Genomic DNA, 25,554 nt, shown 5'->3' with positions numbered 1-25,554 from the left:
ATTACTCTGTTCGGATTAGTTAAAATTAACTTGGTAAACATGACTAACTACACTAAGCTTAGACTGACACTAAACTTAGCAAAACATAACTAAAATCCAATAAAAAAAAAGTAAAGAGATAGGAAGTTTACCTCTTGTGGTCGCAATGAACTGAGGCGTCGGGTCTCGAATCTACTCCCCTGTTCCGAACATATCCGAAACCCACACAAATAAGTTCAAAAATCTCTGTCCCGGTTAGAGTCTACCAAAACAGAGTAAAGAGTTCAAACGATTTTAAGTTTTAGAGTGATAATCCAACGATGAAAATCCGTAGAGGAAGAAGAAACACTAAGGATTTTCAGATTGTTTAAATGGCGGCCAAAACTCTAAAAGAAATCCCCAAAATACTGAAAATCCTCTCAAATCCTCCCAATTCCCTTTTTCTAAATCATGTCCCCCCCTTTCAACGATTCCCTCCTGGATTCTACTTATAAGCTTCATTTTGTACTAAAGAAAAGGAAAAAGAAGGAGCGTATGAGAGAGAGTAGTGTATGACAGAGGCGTGGGGAACATGGGAGTGTGGAGGTGCAGAGAGAGGTGAGAAGAGAGAGAGGTGAATGGAGAGGAACGTGGGCGTGGGGGACAGGTGAGTGTGGAGGTGACAGAGAGGAGTATGGGAGAGAGAAGGGGTGTCGGGTGAGAGATGGAGAAGATGACAAAGAAGAGGGAAAAGAAAGAGAAAGAGGAGGGAGATGGAATGAAGGAGGCGGCTGAAGGGGTTAGGTTTAGGGGTGAAAAAAGAAATAGAAAATTGGGCCGGGTCGGGTAGTTTTGGTTTGGACCGGGTAGGACAAATGGGCTGGTCAGGTCCGAAAGTATGGGCTGGGTATTTAAAATGTGGGCTGATTATTTGGGTAGGGGAATAACATTGTATTTGTATTTTAAGCCATTAATTTGGCTGAAAATTGTTGGTCCTTCCTCCCCTATTTAATTAATTTTGGGCTCCTAACTTAATAACCAGTACAATATATATTATGATAATTAGTGATTATTATGTAGAAAATAAAGGATTTAACAAAGTGATGTCTTTTAATTAATTTAACGAGTCCAAACCCGAAAACGAAACGATGACTAACCGTTTAAAATTTGTGATAAAGTAATGCTCATAATGTTGAAAATAAAAGTAATGATATTAATAGTAGTAGCAATAAAATATTGTGAAAAATAAAGTATTTAGCTCGTCAGTAAATTTAGAAACCCGAGTAAATTAAATAAAGGAGGGACAAAATTGGGTGTCAACAATAATAGCTTCATCAAGCTTCATCTAGTATCTCAACCATGGAAACTTACTCCATTATGGAGTAGAAAACTAAATACAAATAAAGACTAAGAGAATATTTTCTTACTACAAGAAAGAGCCAAGAGAGACACCAAGACTAGTTCTTGTGTCCTCTTCACTCTTGGATGCAACTAGGATGAAAGATGGGTTTCTTTTCTTCTACAAACATATGCCTATTTATAGAAAAATTCCTAGAAGTCTTGGAGAGACATTGCAAGAGAAATTCAATATAATAATATTTCCTTGATGAGAAATTGGCATGGCAAATTATCATGCAATCTTGAGAATTTGGCATGATAATTTATCATGAAATTTTGATGAGAATTTGTCATAACTTTGTTTCTCTTGACTTTGTGTAGTCTTTGGTGAAGTTGTCACAGATGCATCCTCCTTTCTTGGCTTTTAGTTCTTGCTTCTTCTCTTTTTTCATGTATTCTTTTCCTGCAAGATTTGTTAGAAAAGTGCGGGGATATGATATAAATTATTCATATTTTATTTTTAAAATATTATATCTTTATATTGAAATTACATGAATAATTTATACCCATCATGCCCCGAAGTAAGTTTTCTTTGTTTGAAAACTTGTTATCCTTAGGTTTAAGTATCATATTTTATAGGGTTTTGATTAATTTAGGACGTCGCACGAGTTATTATTAATCGATAATAAAGACTAAAATAACTAATTATCATTAAGAAAATAATAACCGAAAATATATATAATATTAACATAAAATGTGCACTTTATTTACAAATACACAATCTCAGGTCTCACATGTGGGAGCCTTTAGAGTACGGCTAAGCCTAAGGCCAACCCCACCACCCCCACCATCATCTCCATCCCCCTTCCTCCTCTTAATCTGTACATGCTCTATGGCATGATCATCCTTGCTTTCCTTCCTTCTCTTCTTTCGACTCGGACCCCGGTTCATAACATGCTTCCTATAGGAGATGACGGTGGGCGGTGGGACTGCGACAAAAGCATCAGGAGTCTCGTCAATCTCATCAGGAGACCCGTCCACAGGCGCAGAAGAATAAACCTGAAATAACATATAAACAATTTAGTTTAGATTTATTCTAAACTAAACATGAAATAAACAATTAATTAATAGATTATTTTATTTTATTGTAAAAATCAAACCTGTGTGTCGACGGCCTCCTGAGATGCCTGGTGAGAGGGCTCCTGAGCTGGCTCCTCAACGGTCTCCTGAGTGGGCCTCAGAGCTGTAGCTGGAGCCGGAGATGGGTCCACAAGCGTAGAAGAATGAACCTGAAATAACATATAAACAATTTAGTTTAGATTTTTTCTAAACTAAACACGAAATAATTAATTAATTAATTAATTATTTTAGGTTATTGTAAAAATCAAACCTGTGTGTCGACGACCTCCTAAGATGCCTAGTGAGAGGGCTCCTGAGCGGCCCCCGGAGCAGGAGATGCAGATCGTGCCATATCAAACACGAAGTCCTCGACTATGCCATCGTCGAAGTCCAGATGTAGGCCACCCTGTAGATCACGAACCGGCCGCTCACCCTGTCGATCACGAACTGGTGGATGTGGAAATGAAGGCCAGGGCACATAATCTGAAAAAGGGTCCGGCATATACAGAGGTGTCTGTGAAGTTGACGGCCAGGAAGAAGAAGTCGATGGGATATCTGTAGTAGACGACCGGTAAGAACTCGGCGGGATCTCTGAAGCCTACGGAGCTCCATCACCTCTGCCAGCCCTACGACCTCTGCGATGACCACCAGCTCTTCGGCGACCACGACTACCTACTGCCCGAGGTGGGGCACCGGGAACACGCTCACTGAGATGCTCAAAGTCATGTGCCTGTCGCATACCAGTCTCGGCAAGCTCAATCATCCGTGTTGCATACTCCGCTGTCTCGGGGGCCTCCGTACGGGAAGCGCTCTCATAGCGCATCGTCTGAACGGTCCGTACCTGCATATGTTTGTAAATATTAACAATTGAATAAATTTTTAAAGTAGTACATAAGACGATGGATTAAGTTTAAGACTGATAAAACATACCAGCGCCTCATACGCTCCTGCGAGAGCTACATATCCTAGGCCATCTGGACGACGCCTAGAGGGGTTGCCAATAATGATGTGAGTGATCCGCATGTACCACTCTATGTACACATGGATCAAAGTGTCATGTCCGACCACCGCTAGGCTCGTCATCCTCGTATCCCAACTCTGGACCTGCTGCTGCATATAGAGCCGCCATGCATCATCGACGCCCGCACGCTCGTCCCTCACATAGTGGTCATACACCCAATCCGTAGCCACGGGTATATTCTGTACATACCCAAACTGCCGTAACACGCGGTCGGACGCGTGGTACTCAACGATATCCATATGTATCAATGGACACCGCGACATCCACATGTGCTGACCAGCCCTACAAAACGCCGGCAGCTCATCCAAAATATGATCATACGGCATCCATATAAAAGCCTGTAAAAAGAATTGAACTAGTTAACAATAAAAGACTAAAATAGTAGTTATGTAGTCTAGCGTATGGATCCAAAATATAGACATACCCTAGTTATGTAGTCTAGCGTATGGATCCAAAATATAGACATACCGTTCGCGCCATCATGCGGTTTAGCTGATCCCTAAACGGGAGAAGGATGTGGTGTGTCTCCGCACGTCGGCGTACGCCTCACGACCATCTCCGCGTGTATGGCATCGGCACAACAAGATAGTCAGCGGAAGGGTGAGCTGGTATGGGCTGAAAAGGTCTCAATCTAGTCCACACCCATATCTGATATAGTCATTTAAAAAATATTTTATTAGTCGTCGTTTAAAAAAAAATATTTTGTGTTTAGTTACACACACTTAAATATATTACCTGAAGAAGCGAGCAAAATGCAGGGACTTCTACCCTCATGCCCATAGAACATCGGCAGAATCCTCGATACATGTAGCCCAACATACCAGCGCCCCAACTATAACATCCTAGCTCGGTGAGATCGTCGATATACCGAAGATACCTCAAGCTCACATGCGAAACCGAAGTGTTCGGGAACAGGATGACCCCGAATATGATGAGTAGGTATAGGCGCGCACCTCGGTTAACATCAGCATGAGGCGTGTCCTCTCCAATCGGATGCTGCATGTCTATGAGGCGCAAGTGAGCATAAAGGGCCGACAACAAAAGCCGACTCTGACCTGAAATATCACCATCCTGAGCCGTGAAACTGGTGAGCCTAGTCAACTCATCCCGATAAGGCGGCAGCACATGAGGCTCCTCAATATACAATGGGCGTCCATCAACCTGTAGCCCATAAATGACCTCTACATCCTGGAGGGTAATAGTAGCCTCACCGGTGGGAGATGAAATGTGTGTGTCTTCGGTCGCCACCTCTCAATCAAGGCTATCACTAGTGACCTATCGTGCTGTACCCGGCCAACTTCGACGCACCGGTAGATACCGCCTCGACATAGTATATCCAGGACACGAGGATGTGGGTGGCGAGTAGCTAAGATCTCCCATGCTGAGTCCCCTAACCGGGTACAGACCTGAGCCTCAGGCTGTAGGTCGGATGTCCATATATGCTGCGACCTATGCTCGGGCTGAAGATATAGTAACTCTCGGTCGAAGGGCCCCGGATCAAGATGGTGGTGATCTATCTGTTTTACTCATTTTAAATCAATCATTAACGAGTAGTATTAGTTATGTAATCTTTTATCAAAAATTATATTAAGGATTGTGGTGACCCATCTGTTTTACGCATTTTAAATCAATCACTAACAAGTAGTATTAGTTATGTAATCTTTTATCGAAAATTATATTAAGGGGTTTCAATCCTAAACTACGGGTTTTCAATCCTAAAATACGGGTTATCAAGCCTAAACTAAGGGTTTTCAATCCTAAAATATAAAGATTAATAATTAATAAGTCAAATAATTAACAATTAGCTAGCAAACAATTAGCATAACCAATTAACTAACTAATCAAACAATTAACAAATTATTATCATATATTTAATAAATAAATAATTAACTAACTAATCAAACAATTAACAAATTATTATCATATATTTAATGAATAATTAATTAATTAACTAATCAAACAATTGGCTTAACAAAATCTAAATAAATAATTATCTAATCAAACAATTAACAAATTATTAACAAATAAACAATTGGCTTAACAAAAACTAAATAAATAATTAGCTAGTCTAACAATTGAAATAGCTAATCTAACAATTAACAAATACTTAAGCGCTAATCTAACAATTAACAAATACTAAATAAACAATTAATAAATAATTAACTAATTTGGATTAAAGTTAACAAATTATTTTTTTTTTAAAAAAAGGGGGCAGTCCCAAACAGCCCTAAAAACGCAAAAAAAAAGTGCGCAAAAGTTTTTTCTTTTGGAAATCCGCAACAATTACACAATGATCATGCTTAGGGTAATAATATATTTAACAATATAATAGAAAATTCGTAGTGAAATACCTAGATTAAAAGTTTTTTTTTGAGTTTTCCAAATAAGCTCCACGCCGCTCTATTCCGAAATCCAACCTTAAAAACTTGTTCCTACACTTCAATATACCAAGAATATTGACTTTCGGGTTGAAAAACAACACGAAAACTACGTTTCTGGGGGTTGGGGACCACTGAAATCGATCTTTAATGGTGGGTTTTTTTTTTTTTTTTTGGAAAGCTGGGGGACCGTGGTGGGGAAGGAGGAGAGGCGACTTTTGTTGCCCTCTTTCACGCAGACTTTTGTTGCCCTCTTTCATGAAGAATTTCGTGCGTGAAAGGACCGAACTTTTTTTTTTTACAGTTTGGTCCTTTCACGCATGAAATTCGTGCGTGAAACTTAGTTATGTATTTTTTTGTGCTATTTTGGTCCAACTTTTTTTGTTTTTAACCCACAAAAGTCGCGGACTCGTATTTATTCTCTTCTCATGTATATACGTATGCACTTCAATTTTAATTTTCCTACACATATTTATTCCCTCCGTGCACTTTTACTTGTCTAGTTTTGACTTTTCACGTTCTTTAAGAATTAATAAATGAAATATATATTTATCATAATATCCATATTTATTGGTGTATAGTCTCAATAGCCTTAGAAAATGAATAATTATTGTGAAGGGTAAAATAAGAAGAATGAAATTTTGTTTCTCTTGAGTCATATGTTAACGTGGACAAGTAAAAGTGAAGGAAGGGAGTGACTTTTATCCCGTTTTCCCTCTTTGTCAATACTTTACTTATTTTATTCTCCTTTGCATCCTCTAATTATTGTTTCTTTACATTTATAAAATGTATTACTTTATATTTTCATTTCGGAATTAAAATTTGGTAACTTACGATATAACATATATCTTTCTAATTTTGATTTCTTTGTAACAATTCTTTTTATCTATAATTGTTATATAAAAAATTATAATGTGACTAATTTACCCCTTATTAACATATTTTTTCATTAATTTAATAAAAATATTTTATTAGTTTGTCGTTTAAAAAATTCAATATATACAACAATGGTTCTTATGTTTAGATCTGAACAGTTAGTTAATTGCGATGGATATCAACTTGTCGGTATACATATAAGATATTAAAGAATTTTTTTTTAAAAAAATCTAGATCAAAATATTAATTTTCCTCATATTCTTACTAATTTTTTTTTTCACATCGATGAACAACTTTCATTGTCATGACAATGAGAAAAAAGTCAGACTCTTTCCATCTCAAAGACTTAATTCCATCATATGTTTTTTATTTTCAAATTCTATTTTTTTATTATAACTAAAGTGATGGTATGTAAAATACATTTTGTATATGTTTCTATATATAATAACAATTATATGTTACTAACAAAATACAAACCTTAAAAATCGACTAATTAAATTGAATAAATATGTTAGGCTCGTGCATCGCACGGCCATATTTTGCTAGTACCTCTAATATTGCCTTTCTCGTTATTCGTTAGTATTACTCCAAATTGTTTTTTTTCTCACTTTAAAATGTATACTTCTTGGATATAGTGACACCTAAAAGAAATAAATACTAGAATACTCCATCGGGATAAAAAAAGTCTACTTAGCCTTTTTTTTTTTGCATCGAAAAAAGAGTCAAACTCAGTAAATCAAGAAAGAATTAATCTTATTTTTTCTTATATGCCTTTAAGTGTTATATGCTCAAATCTTAATGTCTATTTAATTAAGAGTAATTTAGTTAAATTATTTATTTTTATTTACAAAATTAATATTTTTTTTAAAGATGTGCAAATGACTAAGTGGATTTTTTTGTTTAGCCCGGGCAGCAGTAGTTACTCCTTGCGTCACCATAGCTATCCAACTTCACAGTTTTTCTTTTCTCAGAAATTGCACTAAAACCCGCAAATTGTGTCTTCGAGTAATTGAAGGGTCCATTTTTTATTTTATTTATTTTTATAAGACCAAAAACAAAAATTATAATCTTTCAGCAACTGCTGTTTTGAAGCTTCTTGCGAACCCAGAAAGCTTGGCACTCTTAAGTGACAGCTCGAAGAATAGGTAAATTTTCGATTTTTCCTATGTGGGTGTTTGCCTTTTTCAACGTTCTGCTTATTGCGGCCGATTTTGTCTCATTTGCTATCCATAAAATTGCTGTTAGATGCTGACATACATGTATTTCATTTGTTGAATGCTTTCTGTTTGATGAAAGTCCTAAGAGAAGTTAAAGTTGGTAGAAAGCACATATCTTTGCTTTCTGAGTCGTCTCTGACTCTAATTTTCCGGACTAGTACTTTTTTATTGGATTTCCCTTTATCTTGCAACTAGAATTTTGGATTTTTTGGGCCCATTATCCACTGAGTTTTGAACCGTGTGTCACTGGCAATCAAAGGATTTATCAGTTATAAAAAGAAAGATTTCAGAATTTTACTCTTGACTGTTCAATTTCATTTCAAGTTTCCCTTATGTGCTTAGCTTAATTGATTAGAGAAGCCTTAGGTAGTTAGTGCTACTGTTTTGTGTTTTACTTGTTTCGAAATGTCAAACTTACTGGAATGAAATGTGGAAAAATCATCCTACTTGTCACTATTGTTTGTTGCTTATGAATTTGGAAATGTTAAGGGAGGAAGAGGAACACTTCCCTTATTCAACTTTTTGAGTAAATTCTGTTGTCCTTTTTTAGCCTCTTCCCTTTGATCCGTTCATAAGACTGGAGCGAAAATGTTATCTATAACTTTCCTCTTGCTATTTGCAATAATAGTTTCTATTGTTGAATAATTTTGTCAAAAGAACTGAACATAGCTAACCCCCTCCCAAAGCATTACGTGGGTGTTTGGACATAAGAATTGTGAAATTTGAAAAAAAGTAGTACTCCCTCCGTCCCAATTTGTTTGAAGGTTGACCAGTTTGGGAGTTAAACAGCTCTTTCTTTGACTACGATTTTCTCCAACTCTTTTCATATATTGTGAATTCTTAATTATGCAGACTTATATAGTACTTTTTATGTAGTTTTCAAATATGTAAATTTTATTATAAAATACTCGAAGAATCTATGTTTAAAATTAAGTCAAAGAAAAAGCTGTTTGATCCAACCTTCAAACAAATTGGGACGGAGGGAGTATTTGTTTTCATGTTGAATTAAAAATGGTATTTGGAAGTTGGAGTTGTGTTTGGACATGAATACAAAATGGAGTTGTTTTTGAATTTTTGTGAGGGATTTGGAGTGAAAATTCTGAAAACAACTTTTTTGGAGTTTTTCGAATTCCGGAGACTTGTAACACTTCTATGTCCAAACAGTCTTCCAGAATAAAATTCCGGAAAAATGTGAAAAGTATCCATGGCCAAGCAGGCACTACTAGTTACTCTTGTTTCCATGAAGCTGGGTTCTCTGTTGTGAAAATTATATGTCATTTAGGTGGTAGGTAGCTTTTAATCGCCTAAATCTTGTACCTGAATTTGGACCAAATTTTGTGGTGATTAAGGTTCATTGATGAGACTTCGGTAGAAAATTAGTGGGGTCTTAGCTATGTCCGTTTTGCTTTAGCGCATGTAGCAGTACTTTTATATTTATGGCTTGCAATATTTGGTTTTGCAGTTGTATAATTTAAATGATGGCAAAGAGACCTGAATATGTATTCCTTGAAGAATGGCTACGCAGCAGCAGTGGGACCCATGAGAACGTGACGCTGAATCATCCTTCTTCAGCATCAGCCCAAGTTATCATCCGAGCATGGGCTGATCTTAGGGACTCCCTTCAAAATCAGTTATTTAATTCAAATCACCTCCAATCTCTGAGGACACTCGTCAATGCTCAGTTATCTCTTTATATTGCTGATCCACAAGCGAAGCTTCTGCTGTCTATTTTGTCCTTGCAAAAAGTCTTCCTTCCGCAGGAATCTTATCCTTTATTTGTCAGGCTTCTATACATTTGGGTTAGGAAATCATCTAGACATTCTCCTGGGGTCATTGATTCAGCGGTTGAGGTCCTCTTGCACCTTTTTTCTGGACATATTCATTCAAACAAAAGCTTATCTTTCTTCTCTGAAGGTGTTCTCCTCCTTGGTGCTCTTTCATTTGTACCTTCAGCATCCGAAAAATCTAAAATGGCTTGCTTGAAATTGCTCTGCCAGCTCCTTGAAGAAGACTATAGATTGATCCGTTTGTCTGAAAGGACAATTCCGAATGTTCTTGCTGGAATTGGCTATGCTCTATCTTCTTCTATAAACAATTATTTTGTTAGAGTTCTCAGTTGTTTAATGGAATTGTGGGACAAAAGTGATGGTCCTTCTGCTAGTGTGTCTAATGGGCTCATGATACTGCACCTGACGGAATGGAGTTTTTCAAATATTATCAATTTTCGCTCCGCAGACAAGATTGATCTTTTCAATAGAGAGGTATTGAAAAATACACGACCAACATTTTCTTTGTTTGCTGTAGTCATGGCTACTGCTGGAGTACTGAGAGTCATCAATAGATCTAAACAGGAAGCACTAATGGAGATAAAGACTTCTGCAGAGGAACGTATCGAGATTATTGCGCATGGTTTAGTTTCTAGTGCTGGAGATGCTGATTACGCTACCATGGAGCCAAGAAACTCCTTTCTGTTACAGTGTATATCGTTAGCTTTATCTAAAAGTGGACCATTTTCTTACCAACCTCATGTGTTTCTATGCCTCGCTAAAGCTTTGTTGACTGAACTTTTCCCCTTGCCACACATTTATGTCAAAATCCAAGAATCACCTTCTGGCAACTTGGTGGGATTAGTTCTCAATGAGGTCCAGCAACATCTGGACAGCAGTATTTTTAAGGAAGCAGGGGCAATAACTGGTGTCTTTTGCAATCAATATGTCTTAGCTGATGAAGAAAACCGAAGCGCAGTAGAGGATATCATATGGAATTACTGTCGGGATGTCTATATGTGGCATCGGCAGGTTGCTTTGATGCTTCGAGGTAGGGAGGAAGCGCTATTAGGGAATCTGGAAAAAATTGCTGAATCAGCTTTCCTCATGGTTGTGTTCTTTTCCTTGGGAGTAACAAAGCACAAGTTAAGTTTAAGTGCTCCCCAAGAAATTCAAATGAAACTTTCAGTGAGGATATTGGTTGCATTTTCTTGTATGGAATATTTCCGCAGAATGCGTTTGCCAGAGTATATGGATACGATCAGAGCAGTTCTTACAAGGGTTCAGGAGAATGAGCATGCCTGTGTATCATTTGTGGAATCTATTCCATCTTATGATGATTTGACAAGCCAAGCTGGTTGTGACTTTTCCTTCATGTTATTAATCGTCAATATGTTTGCTATATTATAGTCTTTCACAAAACATCACCTTTTGCCTTGCAGTACCTTCTAGCTTTCAGAAAATGGAATATCTGTGGACTACTGATGAAGTGCAGACTGCTCGGATCTTATTTTATCTGCGAGTAATCTCAACTTGCGTAGAATGTATACCAGCCTCTGTATTCCGCAAGGTGCTGGCTCCAACCATGTTCCTGTATCCTGCATCAGATGGATAGGTCTAGAAACAAGTAGGAAAGTCAAACCTTGTTGAATATATAAAAAATTCCTTAATGCATTTAACCAGATACATGGGGCATCCAACTGGGAAAGTGGCTAAAGCCTCACACTCGGTGTTTGTCGCTTTCATGTCCTCTGAGAAGGACGCTGATCCAGATGAAAGAGTTACATTAAAGGAGCAACTTGTATTCTATTATGTCAAGAGATCTTTAGAGGTAATAAAAGCTATCGAAGTTAATTGCTGTGATGCTTGAACTTGTTTTCTGATTTAACTGAAAAGTTTAGGGATACCCTGGGATTACTCCTTTTGAGGGAATGGCTTCTGGAGTTGTTGCACTGGTTAGACATCTGCCTGCTGGAAGCCCATCTATATTCTATTGCATCCACTGTCTCATTGAAAAAGCTGATAGCCTTTGTAGTTCAGTCAATACTACTCCAGAAACTGACCTGTGGAAGAGTTGGGATGGAGAGCTGGAGCATATCAAGAAGATGTTGGATTTACTTTTCCGTCTCCTTTCTCTTGTTGATATACAGGTGAAGTGGTAACAATGTCTGTCTTTTTAGTGAGCAACCTAATGCCTCACAGTTACAAGTTGAATCATAAGAGAACTTGTGTATTCCATGGATATCAAATATTCAAAATGAGTGTTACTTCACTTTAATTGTCTAACTTCTTGTTTCTTCCTTCATTCAAAAACTTGGGTAATTGGTATAACTTTTAGGAGTTCTTTCTTGAATTTACATATAAGTTTTTGAAAAGGGAAAATGGATAGATGTTTCAACTATGCAAATGCTGATTTGTCTTAGGTGTCCTAGCAAAGATTTATGCCTAATGTGCCAATATAATGCACTTGACGTGACAGATAAAAACAGTTACTTTTTTTTTTTTGGCCCACTCTCAGGTTCTGCCTAGTTTGATGAAGTCACTGGCACAGTTGGTCATTAAATTACCTTCCAGTGGCCAGAATATGGTTCTCAATGAATTATATCAACATGTTGCAGAATCAGATGATGTTACACGGAAACCGACTTTGGTTTCGTGGTTGCAGTCACTGTCTTATCTTAGTTACCAAAATACAAGCAAGAAAGCACCAAAAGGGACAACAAAAGAAATACATGATTCTACATCAGGGACTACGGACTCATTAAGCATGAATAAAATCAGTGCACGGCTTTAGACAATTGAGGTATACAATATATGTGAGACTCATTTTTATTGATAATGGTAACATATCTGACTCTCATTACTTGCCTTTAATGTGTCGTTCCTTGGGTTATGCCTCTGGTGGAAAATGCTTCGAGGCAAGAGAAAGGTGCATCTGTTGAGAAAGTTACTTTTTCTTATAGGCAAAATAAAATCTGTTGTGGAAGTTGCTAATCTTGCAGACCACATATTTCTACTGGGTGCATACCGTACGTGCAACGTAGTGGATTTTCCCATTGTTCTAATAAACTTATTTACCTTATCCAAAAGAAAAAAAGGAAGTAAACCATGTGTTTTCTGAGTATTTGACCTTTTTATTCATACATGAGTGATAAGTTTTTCACCCGGCATTTTAGTGAGAAAGCTTTAAATTTATGTGGAAGTCATTGACTCAAATTGTTAATTTTCACCTTTGTATATTGTAGATAAGATAATTTAGCTTTGGCTTATTTTAACTGAAGTTGGTAATATTAGTCCACCATTAATCATTGGTCCCTTGAAATTCCGTCACATGAATGAAACAAACACTCGTGGAAAATGATTATGCAGGATTCATGCACACCAGAAATTTGTAAGATATGGTTAATGCTGAAATTGGTGCCTCTTTAATTTGATGAGAAAATGGTCATTGTTTCGATTACCTTGATTTGCAATACTGTGCATAAAGGAGTATTAGGTTTTGTTGCATTATTGGTCATACATAAACTGGTATTACAATGGAGCAATTGGGGAAGAATTTCTAAATACTGATCGATTTTTCTTCTATTTAGCAAGAAGTGATGTGACAATTACTTACGATTATAAATTTCACACAGAAGTCAGGATTATGGATTGGCTTTCCCACATGTATCATGTCTATGGTTTCTTGATCCATTCCATTTTGAAGTTTCCTCCCAGAATTATCAGGATTTGTTGCTACTTGCTAGTTATATGTTCACCATGGCAATCCAGGCAAATTCAACATCCAACACCAAGGGGTGAGTTCTCACTTCTGAGTGCTGCTGCCTCCAAGATTGGCTTAGTGGTTGCATCCCTTGAGATTTACCATTTGTTCATGAAAACTTGGGTGTGCTTTGAGATTGTATGCACACAAAATTCAACATCAGGTTCAGTGTAATGAGGCAAGAGGAAGATGTTGCTGGGTGAAGTTGGTTTTTCTCTTTGATGCCTGGCTTCTGGTTGAGGAAATTGTGCCATTCTTGCTCTAGGCCAGAAGCGGAGCCAGAAATTGTAGTTAACAGGTTCTGAACCACAATATTTTTTGTTTATGGGGTCCTAAAACGATTATTTATACATATTAAATGAGTTTTTTAATACAAATACAGTGTTTGAGCCAAATCTACCGATTTCGGCCAAACCCGTTGCTAAGGCTGGCTCCAGTTTGCAAGATATTGTTGTTGTAACATAGACATTATACGACTTCTGGACTATACGATTTATGTTTGGTTATACTGAACTAGGAATATTATTTTGTTAGCAGAATTTCTCGAGAAAAACATTGTCAAGATTTCTTCCCTCAGCTCACTCTTGCAACACTGGAGAACTTTCAGAGTTGTAGATTTAGTTTACTTTCCCTTGGTGTATATATGCGTTTGCTGTTGAATAAATTCCCCAATACCGAATTCAGTGGGTTTTGACTCATCTCCTTTCGCGTCTCTCCAATTATCACATTTCTGGGTGTGCCGTGTGCGCGTGTTAGAGAGAGTTTTGATTATCCTTAACTCGATATAGACACGAAATTAACTCCAATTCCAAGATGTGTGGTGGAATAGGAGGCGAATTTAACATTTCAAGAGAATGAATTGACCATTTTATAGTGACACCAACTTGGTGAGCAAAAAAAGCTGCTTAGAAGTAAAAAAAATAAAAAATAAAAATCCAAAAACGCATTTTGTAGGGTTCAATCCCTTTGACCTGAAGGGATTAAAGCCAAACACTTTATCCGTGCTCTACTTGGTACATTCGCCCCTGGGTGGAATCACGTAAAAAGATCCAAAAGGAACAGAAAGTGCCTGAACTTAAACTAGTTATTCCCTCCGTTAATCTTGGTAAGTACAAATTACTTCGTTAATACTGATAAGAATATTTTTTTAAATTTAATTAATCAAAAACAAATCTAAACTCTCTGTTGGAAAAGTATATATGACAAAAAGCATTTTAAAATGTTGACCAAACGGACTATTATAAGTAGGATGGGCATAAATATCAAAAAATCAAACCGAACTGAACCGAAACTTCAACAAACCGAATCGAACCGAACTAGTTTGGTTCGGTGTTTGGTGTTCATCGTCAAAAAATCGAAACTGAAATAGCCGAAATGAAGTTTGATAAACCGAACCGAAAAACCGAACGCGCACCGAAATTTAATACATTATCTAAAAAAAATTAAAATAGTCTAGGCCCATTAAGTTTAAAGCAAAAAAAAAATCAATTGTAATAAATCCTCTTTTACATTTGTATCCCTAATTTTTCACTTCAATTGAAAAAATCATATATCCTTAACAAAGAAAGGTAACTAGGATGTCTCTTTAGGATTAATGTATGTCCTTTATGTGTTTTCTTAATTATTCTTACCGTATGTATATAACACCTAGTAATCCTATGCCATGATTGTAGTTTTCCGTTCTTGTGTATCTTATTTATTTAATTTTGATTTTAATTTATTAGTTTTATGTTTTATTGCTTTTGAGAATATGAATTAGTGTCAATGAAATCGCTTATAATATTATATTAAAAAAATTGAATTGAAAAAATCGAAATAGAATCAAACTTTAAAAAACCGAAACCGAAAGAATCGAATCGAACTAGCTTGGTTCGGTATTTGGTGTCCACATTCAAAAAACCGAACCCAAAATAGCCAAACGAAAATTTGATAAAATCGAACCGAAAAACCGAATCCGGAAATGAGCACTGCAAAAGAGCACTGCAGTTCACCTATTCCATCAGCAAACTTCGCCGTCAGCCGGAAATGATGAGATTATCAGTGCCACTTTGTGGAGTAGCATTCTTTAACGAATTTCCTTTCTCCTCGTCAACCCTTTGGCCTAAAACTTGTACTCGAACCTTCTCTGTCACAATGTCAACTTCTGAACTTCGCCACGTCATCAATCTTCCAGCTCAAGTAGACCAACCCGTTTTCATTGTCGGTGCTCCAGGCCTCTCCGATACTCACTTCAGGCAACTCCCTTTCCTCCATTTACTACTATTTCTTTCTTTTATCTTTTTTGGGTCTTCTATTTTTAGCATTCAACTACCGTAATATGGTATTTTTGTAAGTGAGGTTTTAGCAAGTTTTTGTCTAGAATTTGGAAAAAAAAAAGAAAAGAAGAAGCCTTTTTCTTTATTTTCTCTGTTCAGGCATCTATTTTTACCCATTCAAATAGTGTAATTCACACTTAATATGGTATTTGTAGTGAGGTTTTTTTTTTTGGATGTTTTTCAAGATTTTGAAAAAAGGAAGCTTTTCATGTAAAAAATCAAAACATTTTTCTAGGCATGGGTTTGACTGTTTGGAAATCCCTCCATTTGTTGGATCTTTCTTTTTTTCTTTTTGGGATTCTATTTTTAACATGCAACTTGTGTAATTCACGCTTAATATGGTATTTCTATTGAGTTTTTTTTGGATGTTTTTCAAGATTTTGAAAAAGTAGCTTTTGCATGTTAAAAGTCAAACATTTTTCTTTAACATGGGTTTGGATTCAATGATCTGTTTGGAATTCCATCCATTTGTTATATCTTTTTTTTTTTTTTTTTTTTTGGGGGCGGGGGGGCGGGGGTTTGGGGTGGGGTTGGGTTGGGTTTTCTAATTTTAGCATGCAGCTTGAATTCACGCTTAATATGGTATTTTTAAGTGAAGTTTTGGGAAATTTGTCTAGAATTTGAAAAAAAAGGAAGCTTTTCCATGTTAAAAGTCAAACATTTTTCTTGGCATGGGTTTGGTTTCAATGAGCTGTTTGGTAATCTCTCCATTTGTTGGATCTTTCTTTTTTCTTTTTGGGGTTCTATGTTTAGCAACTTGATTTCATGCTTAACAGGAGTATTCTCGGTGAGTATTTTTTTTTACAAGTTTTTCAAGATTTTAATAAAAAGGAAGCATTATTATGTTAAGATGAAGCATTCTCTTGGTGTAGATTTGGATTGAATTAGCTGTTTGGAAGTCCCTCAAGTTGGTATTCCTTCTTTTCTCTGGCTTTTCGTTTTTTGAATAAACTGATGATTTTTTTACAATTCAACCATCCATGCTTAATATGCATTTGTAGCGAGATTTTGCGGAAGTTTTTAAGAATTTGAAATAAAGGAAGCATTTTTATTTAATGGTTAAGCCTTTTTCTTCATTTGGTTTTGGATTGAAAGATTCAGAATTTTCTTAGTATGGCTTTGACTGAGTGAAATGGTCTATTTTCTTGTAGGAATGCTATTGAATCCTCATTGTTCAAGCAGTGGTTAAAGAACATACAGACTGAAACAGGACTGCTGGCTAATGGAGCTATGTCTTTAAAACAAGTTCTTATCCAGGTCTCAACCTGAAGCTGCTCTTTTTTACTTCCCCCCCCTCCCCCTCCCCCCCTCTTTTTTACTTCCCCCCGTCTCATATTATTCGTCGTGTTTCTCTTTTACATTAAGAAAATATTAATTAGGAGGTTTTTTGTGACTATTTTACCCTTACTTATGCCTTAAGATATAATCTCTAAACTCTATTTATGTGTCATCTCCCCATAATTGAAATGTTTGCAACCTTCAAGAACAATTACTACCAACGGTAAAAGGGGAAAAGTAAATAATTTTTTCTTGAACTCCTAAGTTGAGTGTTGTCATACACTCCTAGTTATCATTGATTCATTTCATACTAGTAGTCATAGTATTATTCTTGTAGATCACTGTCTTCCGATTTCTGTTACTATTTGTTGTTGCTTGTACTTCGATTAGCGTATTTTTTGTGGTAGTTACGGCTCCTTTTTGTTCAGTCAGCTTTATCCTGCTTTCTATAGTATTTTGTCATGCCTTTTATATTGCTTTGAATTGCTGGTTCTTGTGCCGAGGGTCTACCGGAAACAACCTCTCTACCTCCCAAGGTAGGGGTAAGGTACACTCTACGCTCCCCAGGCCCGTCTTTGTGGAATTTCACTGGCTATGATGTTGTTGTTGTTCTTGAACTTCTAAATGACAAAAAATCTGAGACATATTTTTAGAAATCATGACAAATAATTTGAGAAGGAGGGAGCAGTTATGAAGATAGTAATATTTCAACACTGGAAAATGGCCTTCTAAATTTATTCAACATTGGACAATGCTGGAGGAAATTGACCTGTCTTTTGATCTTGACTGATGCTGATGCTGCTTAACTTTATCTTTATCAGGTGTGTTTTGTCCAATTAACATTTATCAGACCAATGAATATTTAGGTTAGCTGTGCACCTTATGCTCCTTAATGATTGCTATGCTGCCTTAACATAGCTATCAGTCGTTCTCCTTCCTGAAGGGGATAAAAAAGAAGTCTTCTTCATGTTATGTGTCAGGATTTTTGTTGAATATGTTAAGTCACTCTCGCACTATCTGACAGCAGAGACATAGTGATTAACACAGAATTTCAATCTGTTTTCGGCCCAGCTATCGCAAGCATTAAGTTTGGTTTACAGCTGATTTTCCATTTTATGTGTTGGAGCAGGGTGTAGATATGTTTGGAAAGCGTGTTGGGTTTCTAAAGTTCAAAGCAGATGTTATTGATAAGGAGACGGGTCAAAAGGTATGTGGGCAGAATCTCTCCATCCCATTGGATTATGTAATTCATTCAGTCAGACGATGAATAGCTTCTCTTAAAGATGTGGCCTCAATTTATTTTGTTTATATTTGGTCTTTTGTCCTAGTATCTTAGAGAGATGGATATTACAGTATTCTTTACATAGACAATGATGTGTGTCTTCCATTTTCCTTTTTCCTAGCTTAGCCTTGGCTGCAACAAGTGTAGTTTTTTCCCAGTCACCATTGCATCTTTTGAGTGTAGGTTCCTGGTATTGTCTTTTCGCGGGGTCCAGCTGTTGCAGTGCTAATCCTTTTGGATTCTGAGGGTGAGACATATGCTGTGCTTACAGAACAGGTACGTCTTCCAACTGTCAACTCCTCCATTTGTATAACGTTGAAAAATATCTCGCTGTACTGATTAGATGAGGAAATTTTATGAAAGTTTTCTGCCCCTTTTACTTCTAAACTCTAAAATACATTCAACTTGTTTGGAAGGTTAGGGTCCCAGTTGGGAGGCTACTTCTGGAATTGCCAGCAGGAATGTTGGATGATGACCAAGGTGACTTTGCTGGAACAGCAGTTCGAGAGGTCTCTCTCTCTCTCTCTCTCAAAGCATTATCCCCTTCCCTCCCCTGAATAACCCATGCAATATAATGCTGAAATCTATTATGTAGTCATATATAGAGATATTTGATGTCAGAATTTTCTGGCCAGTGATGATTTTCTTACAGTTCTGTTCGCAACCCAGTATCTGAAGAGTTAAGTAATCGAAAGGAAGCACTTAAGTTTCAAAAGTTATTTTAGATCTAACGGTGTATATAAAAAATTACAGTGGCTCCAATTCATCATGAAGGTCCCAATGTGGTTATATGGTCTCATCCTGAAAATGTTTAAAGATGGTATTTGCTTTGTCCTCGTCCACAAATTTAAAAAGGGATGGCATTTTCTTTTGCAAAGTATTTGAGTCACAGATAATGTTAGGTCGTGGCAGGCATTGTTTTGTCGCTGTTGACAACTGTCGCAGGGATGTTCTGAGTAAGGTGACTAATATGCTCGTGGACTTCCAATTAGTAGGTAACACTGAGGTGGAAAATTAATAAGTGTCAACAAGTCAATCCCAATTTCCAAGCAAGTCCAACAATGAGTTAATTTATCAAAATTCCATGCAGTAATTTAATTTTGAATGCTATGGTTCAAGTCTAAGTTTAGGCTTTATGGTAAAGACATAGTCGTTTAACCATCATTTTTAAGGTGTGCAGGAGGTTGCAAGTAGCCAAATTAACAGCAAAAAGAACCAATAATCATGTTGCCAACCCAGCCAACCCATATAGGTGTATCTGTTTGAGGATGGCCCAAGGTGCAAGGAAATAGAAATGCATGAATCTTCAAAAGATGAAATTAAAATTTCTCCAGATAATATAATGAGCCAATACTTAGTCATCAGATTTTGCAGTTGACTCATTAAGACCCATACATAGAGCCTGTGTGGATGGGCTTATGCCTATAAGCTGCAAACAGCTTATAAGCTAAAAAAAATAAGTTGGGGTATTCTAACTTATTTTTTTTGGCTTATAAGCTGTTTTCAGCTTATAAGCTGCTTTAGATAAGCTAAGTCAAATGGGCCCAATTATTTTTTTGAGCTTATTTTAAGCACAAAATGACTTTAAGCTGACCAGCCAAGCACTCAAAAACCTGAAAACAGCTTATAAGCAACTTATAAGCCAATCCAAACGGGCTCATAGTGACTATGGACTTTCTCAAAATTTTCTAGAGTAGGAGAAGTTCCCTTGTTTTTTGTGGTATTGATTTATTATTGCTTAATGAACTGGATTCCTCTTATTGTGTCCTTTTTCCACAAATGAATGGAAGTTCCTTCTCTTCTGAGCAGTTCAATGGAATCCAGAATCTGCTGATGTTTGTATATGCGTGATTCCAACTGATCCTTATAGGAATATTTAAACTTCCTTATCACAAGCAATCATTTGTTTGACATATTTGACAACTGTGCGGTACTGTATAACAAACTGCTGTTTTTGAGTACTTATGGATTGGAATATATATGTATATAGTCAGTTTATTTGTGCATGGCAGAATCAAAGAGTTTGACATTACTATTTGGCCAAACTTCTAAATTAATTTTTTGATATATATGTCTCAGGTTGAGGAAGAAACTGGAATACACCTGAATGTCCATGATATGGTTGACCTCACAGCTTTTCTCGATGCATCGACTGGGGGCAGAGTTTTTCCTTCTCCTGTAAGCTTCCACTAACTTCTAAAGTAGAAGTATTTGCATAAACAGCTAGTTTCTGTTTAAACTTTTAATGGAAGTGTATATGGTATAATAGTTGTGGTTCTTTCAATGTTAGGGTGGTTGTGATGAGGAGATCAGTTTGTTTCTATACAGAGGAAATGTCAGCAAAGAGAAAATCGAACAACTGCAGGGGAAGGAAACTGGACTACGAGACCATGGTGAGCTGATTAAAGTACATGTGGTTCCATACAGTAAACTATGGCGTGCCACAGCTGATGCAAAGGCTCTGACCGCAGTTGCCCTCTACGAGATGGCTAAAAGAGACGGGCTGCTCTCTTGCTAGGGGACGAGTTCATATTTTCTACTCCATTTTATCTCAGTTCACATTGTTCTATGCTTTGCTGAATAGGTCATGAGCTATTTTAGGTAGGTGACATGTACATCCTAGGCAACTGCATCTGCCGTTGATGGTTGTATACTAGACCCAGACAAAAGCTGTTTTGCACAGACCACAATTCTATGATTTCGAAGAAGATAAACAGAAAGGGAAAGACAAGCTTGTACTTCGCAAGATTAGGAGAAGTCTGGAACAATAATGTCGTTTATTTGCTTTATATTGATCCTCGGAGTTGTAAACGCCATAACATATTTTATTTAGCTAAGAGCTGACATCTCCTTTGAAACATTAAGAGCTGACATCTCCTTTGAAACATTCTTTTCAGTATTCTCCTTATTAAATGAAAGAAAAGGAATTCATTACTTCTGAAGCATGTCAATAGAAAAAGTTTATTTTTCTCGAATAAGCCATGTGATAAGACTTTCTACTTCTACTCGTTTGGGGTAAATTCTTGATATTTGCAGCTTGATAGTGTTACAAAACGTCAACAGGGATTTTAATGGAAGTGAAATTGAAATTAAAATGAGGGACTTTGAATAGGAACCAAAAAATGAGTGAGCAAATGATGACCTTTATTTTGATACATTAAATTGCTCCATCCAATTTGAATATTACATGATCATAAAAGGGATACAGATAAAGTATACAAAGAACACAATGGTCTAAAGATAGCAAAACTGTTCAGAGTTTGTTGGTTGCTTCCCAAATAGTGGTACCATCACAAGTGCAAAGTTTCTTGTAGTTCTCACCAACTCCTGCACTTCTGGCTATCACTGCTGCTTTAAGGCCTGGATCTGATTTATCTTCAGTTGCATACACCGCTACAGCTCGCCCAATCAGGTCAGCAACTCTTAGCTTCTCTTTAGCTCCAGAATAAAATGCCTCGCCTTTCTCGTCAACATCCAGTGTGCCCAGGTCACCGAGTGGCTGAAAAATGAGAAAACACGTCAAGAAGTGCAGCAGATCGGCTGTCTGGTGCAACCTTTTTCAATACAATGTGTTAAGAACATAATTAAGTAAATAAAAGTGCTCTCTCCCTAACAACTTAAGCTTTCAGATGAGATGATTACACAATTCAACACAATGTTCAGAGGTAAGGGAAAGAGGCAAATAGTTAGATGTTCTGTTTATATTACGATACTACTGTAGAAACACCACCTTAATGAAGGTCTTCTAAAGGACATTGCCAAACAACCCTTACTGATCTTGCCGTCTTTAGTGTACGAGGCTACTTTTAGATTAGGCTGTAGTTCTGTTCAAGAGAACTTCCAAAACCAATCTGTTTTAGTTTCCCAGGTTGCCAAACAATCTCATTGTAGAAGCAATCAAGGAAGCATCCTGTGTGGGAGAAATGGCTGACCCTTCCAGAACCAAGGAACTTGTCAGAGCACTGTACCAGTTTTATCCATTAACCTTATCTTGATGCAAAGCAAGGAATAAAAAAGTCAGATGTTAAATTCTTGTCAAAGCACTCTACCAGTTTTATCCATTAACCTTATCTTGATGCAAAGCAAGGAATAAAAAAGTCAGATGTTAAATTTTTCGCTTTCACCTAGTAAGTTAACCTCCATCTCCCAGTCTCTAGAACAAGAAAGACAGGGGGTAAACAAAATAGAAGTGAAGTGGACTGAGTATGACTACATCTTAGCTTGAATATACACGCTCAAAACCCACACAGATTAACCATACATTAGAATTTAGAACCTCATCCATATATTTGGCTCCTTTTGACACTCCAAGATAAGGTAAAACATAACATAACAAGCATAAGTAGATGCTAATTTCAGCCTTTGGATAACAAAGAGAGGAAAAGTTTCACATAGTCCTGACAAACGATATCTAGTATCGAGATAGTTCCCGTTCCATAACTAAAAGCATGGTATTAGATGCATTTCATTGACAATGGATCCCTTAAAAACATTTCTATATCAGAGTCCAAGCACTTGAAAGCATCCACAAGTGAGATTAGTTGAAAACCTGATTGCATAATTAATAGATGAGCATATTGATTTGCTGTTTCTCAACGCAAGGATAAAATCTATTTGCAGAATCCATGCCCCGGAGAAGAAGATAATGTAACATATTTAATTTTTTTGAGAAACAAACGGCTCTTTTGTGTGTTACTTACTGGGCTATACAATTTCCCAGTACTAGCTGCCCCCCTCGTCAAATCACCAAATTCGTTAATTGACCAAGCATGCTTTCCAGGTGACAGGCCACTGAAGTTTGCTTCAATCCTAGTTAATTCCATATTGACTTGAGCCAAGCGAACAACACCAAAAATATCTGGCCCTTTGAATTCGGCAACAGCAGCAGATATAAGGAAATCTACACCGCATTTTAACATATACAAAAGTTAGATACATGACATCAGAAATAAATCAGAAAAAGCTGAAGCTCATGAGTGAAGTGCGTAAGATCTCTTTTTTACACTCTACTTTCCCTTCAGCACTTAGAAGGCTATTATATTACTATTAATCATAAGCATACATAGTTCTACTATCCAGTTAACATAGCCTGAGATGTGAAGACATAATGCTTCACAAACTTGAAATAATACTTACTGAGGAAACATGAGAGACACATTTAGAACTAAGATTGGAACATACCATCCGGTACTCCTTGTCCAATCAGACGGGCTTTTCGACCTATTTGCTCGAAGGCTTCACTCATAGTCTTCACAGGTGAAGATCCAAGAATTCTCACTACTTGATTATCGAGGTCCACATCCACATTCTTAACTCCTATAAGCCACACAAAAGATCTCTTTCAACGCTAAAACAAATTGATGGAGTAAACAAAACGCCTCATGACAAGACAGATTTTTTTTCCCAGAGCTTACCTTCAACAGTCTGCAATTTGCTCTTGACTGCATTAACACAGCCTTGACACGACATGTCCACCATAAACTCTGTCTGTCACCAAGTTGTCAATACAATCAGTACAATGCAGAAAACAACAATTATGCAACATAATGTATCAACTCACGAAGAAACCAATAAATATGAATGGAAACCCGTCTTAATAACCAACAACGAAAGGGGGATATCATCGACATAAACTAGCGCATTAAGCCATCAACACTAAAAGATGCTCCAATTGAAGGAAAAAAAACTCCACTAAAGGTCATATTCTTTGACAAATTAATCACATTACAGCAAGCAGATGAATTTACCTAAGCAATTAATCAAGGAGAAAAAGACCCTCTTGTATTACCAGCAAGATAATTCAAAAGAAGAACTACAGAATTTATATTGACAACTGAAATATTGTTTGTAGCAGCACTATATAAGGTTGTGACCTATCTTCTTAGACAAGATGTTAGTTGATCCACCTAAAGCAAAGGAGAAAAAGATTTGTCCAAGATTGATATTGTACTACTCTATTGTACCTTTCCTTATATCAAATAATGTACTACTCATAGTACTATCCAAAGTACACAGATAACATATTTACCATATAAAGACTTCTTTATAAGCACAAAAATCTCCACTTAATTGTACAGTTCAAAATATGAAAACCCACAATTTTTTTTTTTCAATTTAAAAACAAAAACTGCATAAAAAAATTTGGTACAAAACACTTACCAGCAACTCAGGCAAAACAGCGCCATTCTGCAAATGAAAAAATCACATTACTGAATTAGAAACTATAGCATTAATTGATTGCCAAATTGATAATCCAAAAATAATAATAATACTCCATTCATTTTAATTTATTTGTCTGATTTTTTACTTTACACGAAATTTAAGAAAGTAAATATGACTTTTGAATATTATGGTCTTAAATTAAAGATACATAGAATATACCAAATACCCTTTAATTTTGTGATCTTAAATATATCACTTACGTGAAAAGTTAAAATTTAGATTGCCAAAATAAAGAGAGATTCTTTGGAAATAGACTAAAAAAGAAAGTAAAACAAATAAATTGAATCAACGAGGAATTCAATTAATTAAGAAAGAATAATTTTAATTGTACCTGGGTGGAAGTTAGGTGATTTGAAGAAGGCGTATCCATATGCAGAGCTGATGGATGACTTGGTTTTTGTAGATTCTTCGATGAGCTTAATTGGAGAATCGGCTTATTATTACAACTACAAATTGAGCTAAATTTTAGATTTTTCGATAGGAATTCAAAGTGCGATGAAGAGGAAATGGAAGAAATAGCAAAAGCAGCAGCAATGGCGGTTGTTTTTGCAGTCACAATTGACCTTAAAAATGCCATTTTGTACACTCTTTTTATATGTTCAAGAGTTTGGTTATTGGATAAATGTTTTAACACTTCGAGAGAGAGTTGGAACGCAATCTAAATTCTAGAATCATCTGTAGGGTTATTTGCACTTTTGTGCTGGTTTTTTAATATTTGACCTTTATAAAAAATAATTTTTCGGGGACATAAATTAATACTCATTTCATAATATATTACGACAAGTTATGCCTCAAATGACTTCAATTTTTAACAACACTTATGCCCGGCCACTAAACATAAATTTTGTAGCGAGAGACAAAAATTAAAGACCAGTCCATTTGAAGTGCAAACCATGCAATTTCTTCTCCTATTTCCTGCATTCGACTAATTGGGTTGTTTCAAGTTTTATTGGGCCACTGAACTACTCACCCCCGCGTTTTATGGCCAATTCGCGCGAATGTCCCTATCTTGGGTGGTCTT

At 36.5% G+C, this 25,554-nt stretch overlaps 3 protein-coding genes and 1 long non-coding RNA gene across 9 annotated transcripts; 2 read left to right on the top strand and 2 right to left on the bottom strand.

The window, feature by feature from the left end:
* Positions 1-2,091: 2,091 nt before the first annotated feature.
* Positions 2,092-3,751, bottom strand: LOC132638121 (uncharacterized). Its single transcript, XR_009581609.1, has 4 exons — positions 3,346-3,751; positions 2,687-3,256; positions 2,457-2,585; positions 2,092-2,355 (listed from the first exon to the last, which is right to left on the bottom strand). It is a non-coding gene; the product is annotated as an uncharacterized LOC132638121 (long non-coding RNA).
* Positions 3,752-7,625: 3,874 nt separating this feature from the next.
* Positions 7,626-14,076, top strand: LOC132635015 (uncharacterized). Of its 5 annotated transcripts, none has more exons than XM_060351218.1 (7): positions 7,626-7,835; positions 9,370-11,030; positions 11,116-11,266; positions 11,357-11,504; positions 11,575-11,823; positions 12,192-12,476; positions 13,445-14,076. In XM_060351218.1, the coding sequence occupies exons 2-6, from the start codon at positions 9,383-9,385 to the stop codon at positions 12,465-12,467; spliced, it is 2,472 nt and encodes an 823-aa protein (XP_060207201.1). In that variant the 5' UTR covers positions 7,626-7,835; positions 9,370-9,382; the 3' UTR covers positions 12,468-12,476; positions 13,445-14,076. The 5 variants fall into 5 exon arrangements, with proteins under 5 accessions (XP_060207201.1, XP_060207199.1, XP_060207200.1 ...); XM_060351216.1 differs by having other exon boundaries at positions 13,312-14,076; XM_060351217.1 differs by having other exon boundaries at positions 13,264-14,076.
* A 1,314-nt stretch (positions 14,077-15,390) lies between these two features.
* Positions 15,391-21,245, top strand: LOC132635014 (nudix hydrolase 14, chloroplastic). Its single transcript, XM_060351213.1, has 7 exons — positions 15,391-15,670; positions 16,903-17,008; positions 18,159-18,236; positions 18,495-18,587; positions 18,728-18,820; positions 20,391-20,489; positions 20,602-21,245. The coding sequence occupies exons 1-7, from the start codon at positions 15,462-15,464 to the stop codon at positions 20,827-20,829; spliced, it is 906 nt and encodes a 301-aa protein (XP_060207196.1). The 5' UTR covers positions 15,391-15,461; the 3' UTR covers positions 20,830-21,245.
* Positions 21,246-21,434: 189 nt separating this feature from the next.
* Positions 21,435-25,170, bottom strand: LOC132635013 (copper chaperone for superoxide dismutase, chloroplastic/cytosolic). Of its 2 annotated transcripts, XM_060351211.1 has the most exons (6): positions 24,865-25,170; positions 24,471-24,497; positions 23,726-23,798; positions 23,493-23,627; positions 23,012-23,211; positions 21,435-21,810 (listed from the first exon to the last, which is right to left on the bottom strand). In XM_060351211.1, the coding sequence occupies exons 1-6, from the start codon at positions 25,108-25,110 to the stop codon at positions 21,565-21,567; spliced, it is 927 nt and encodes a 308-aa protein (XP_060207194.1). In that variant the 5' UTR covers positions 25,111-25,170; the 3' UTR covers positions 21,435-21,564. The 2 variants fall into 2 exon arrangements, with proteins under 2 accessions (XP_060207194.1, XP_060207195.1); XM_060351212.1 differs by lacking the exons at positions 24,471-24,497; positions 24,865-25,170 and adding an exon at positions 24,059-24,125.
* Between the last annotated feature and the right edge of the window lie 384 nt (positions 25,171-25,554).

Source organism: Lycium barbarum, chromosome 4 (assembly GCF_019175385.1).
Source record: "Lycium barbarum isolate Lr01 chromosome 4, ASM1917538v2, whole genome shotgun sequence".
In the NCBI taxonomy this organism is placed as follows: domain Eukaryota; kingdom Viridiplantae; phylum Streptophyta; class Magnoliopsida; order Solanales; family Solanaceae; genus Lycium; species Lycium barbarum.
This window is presented reverse-complemented; position numbering and strand designations above follow the sequence as displayed.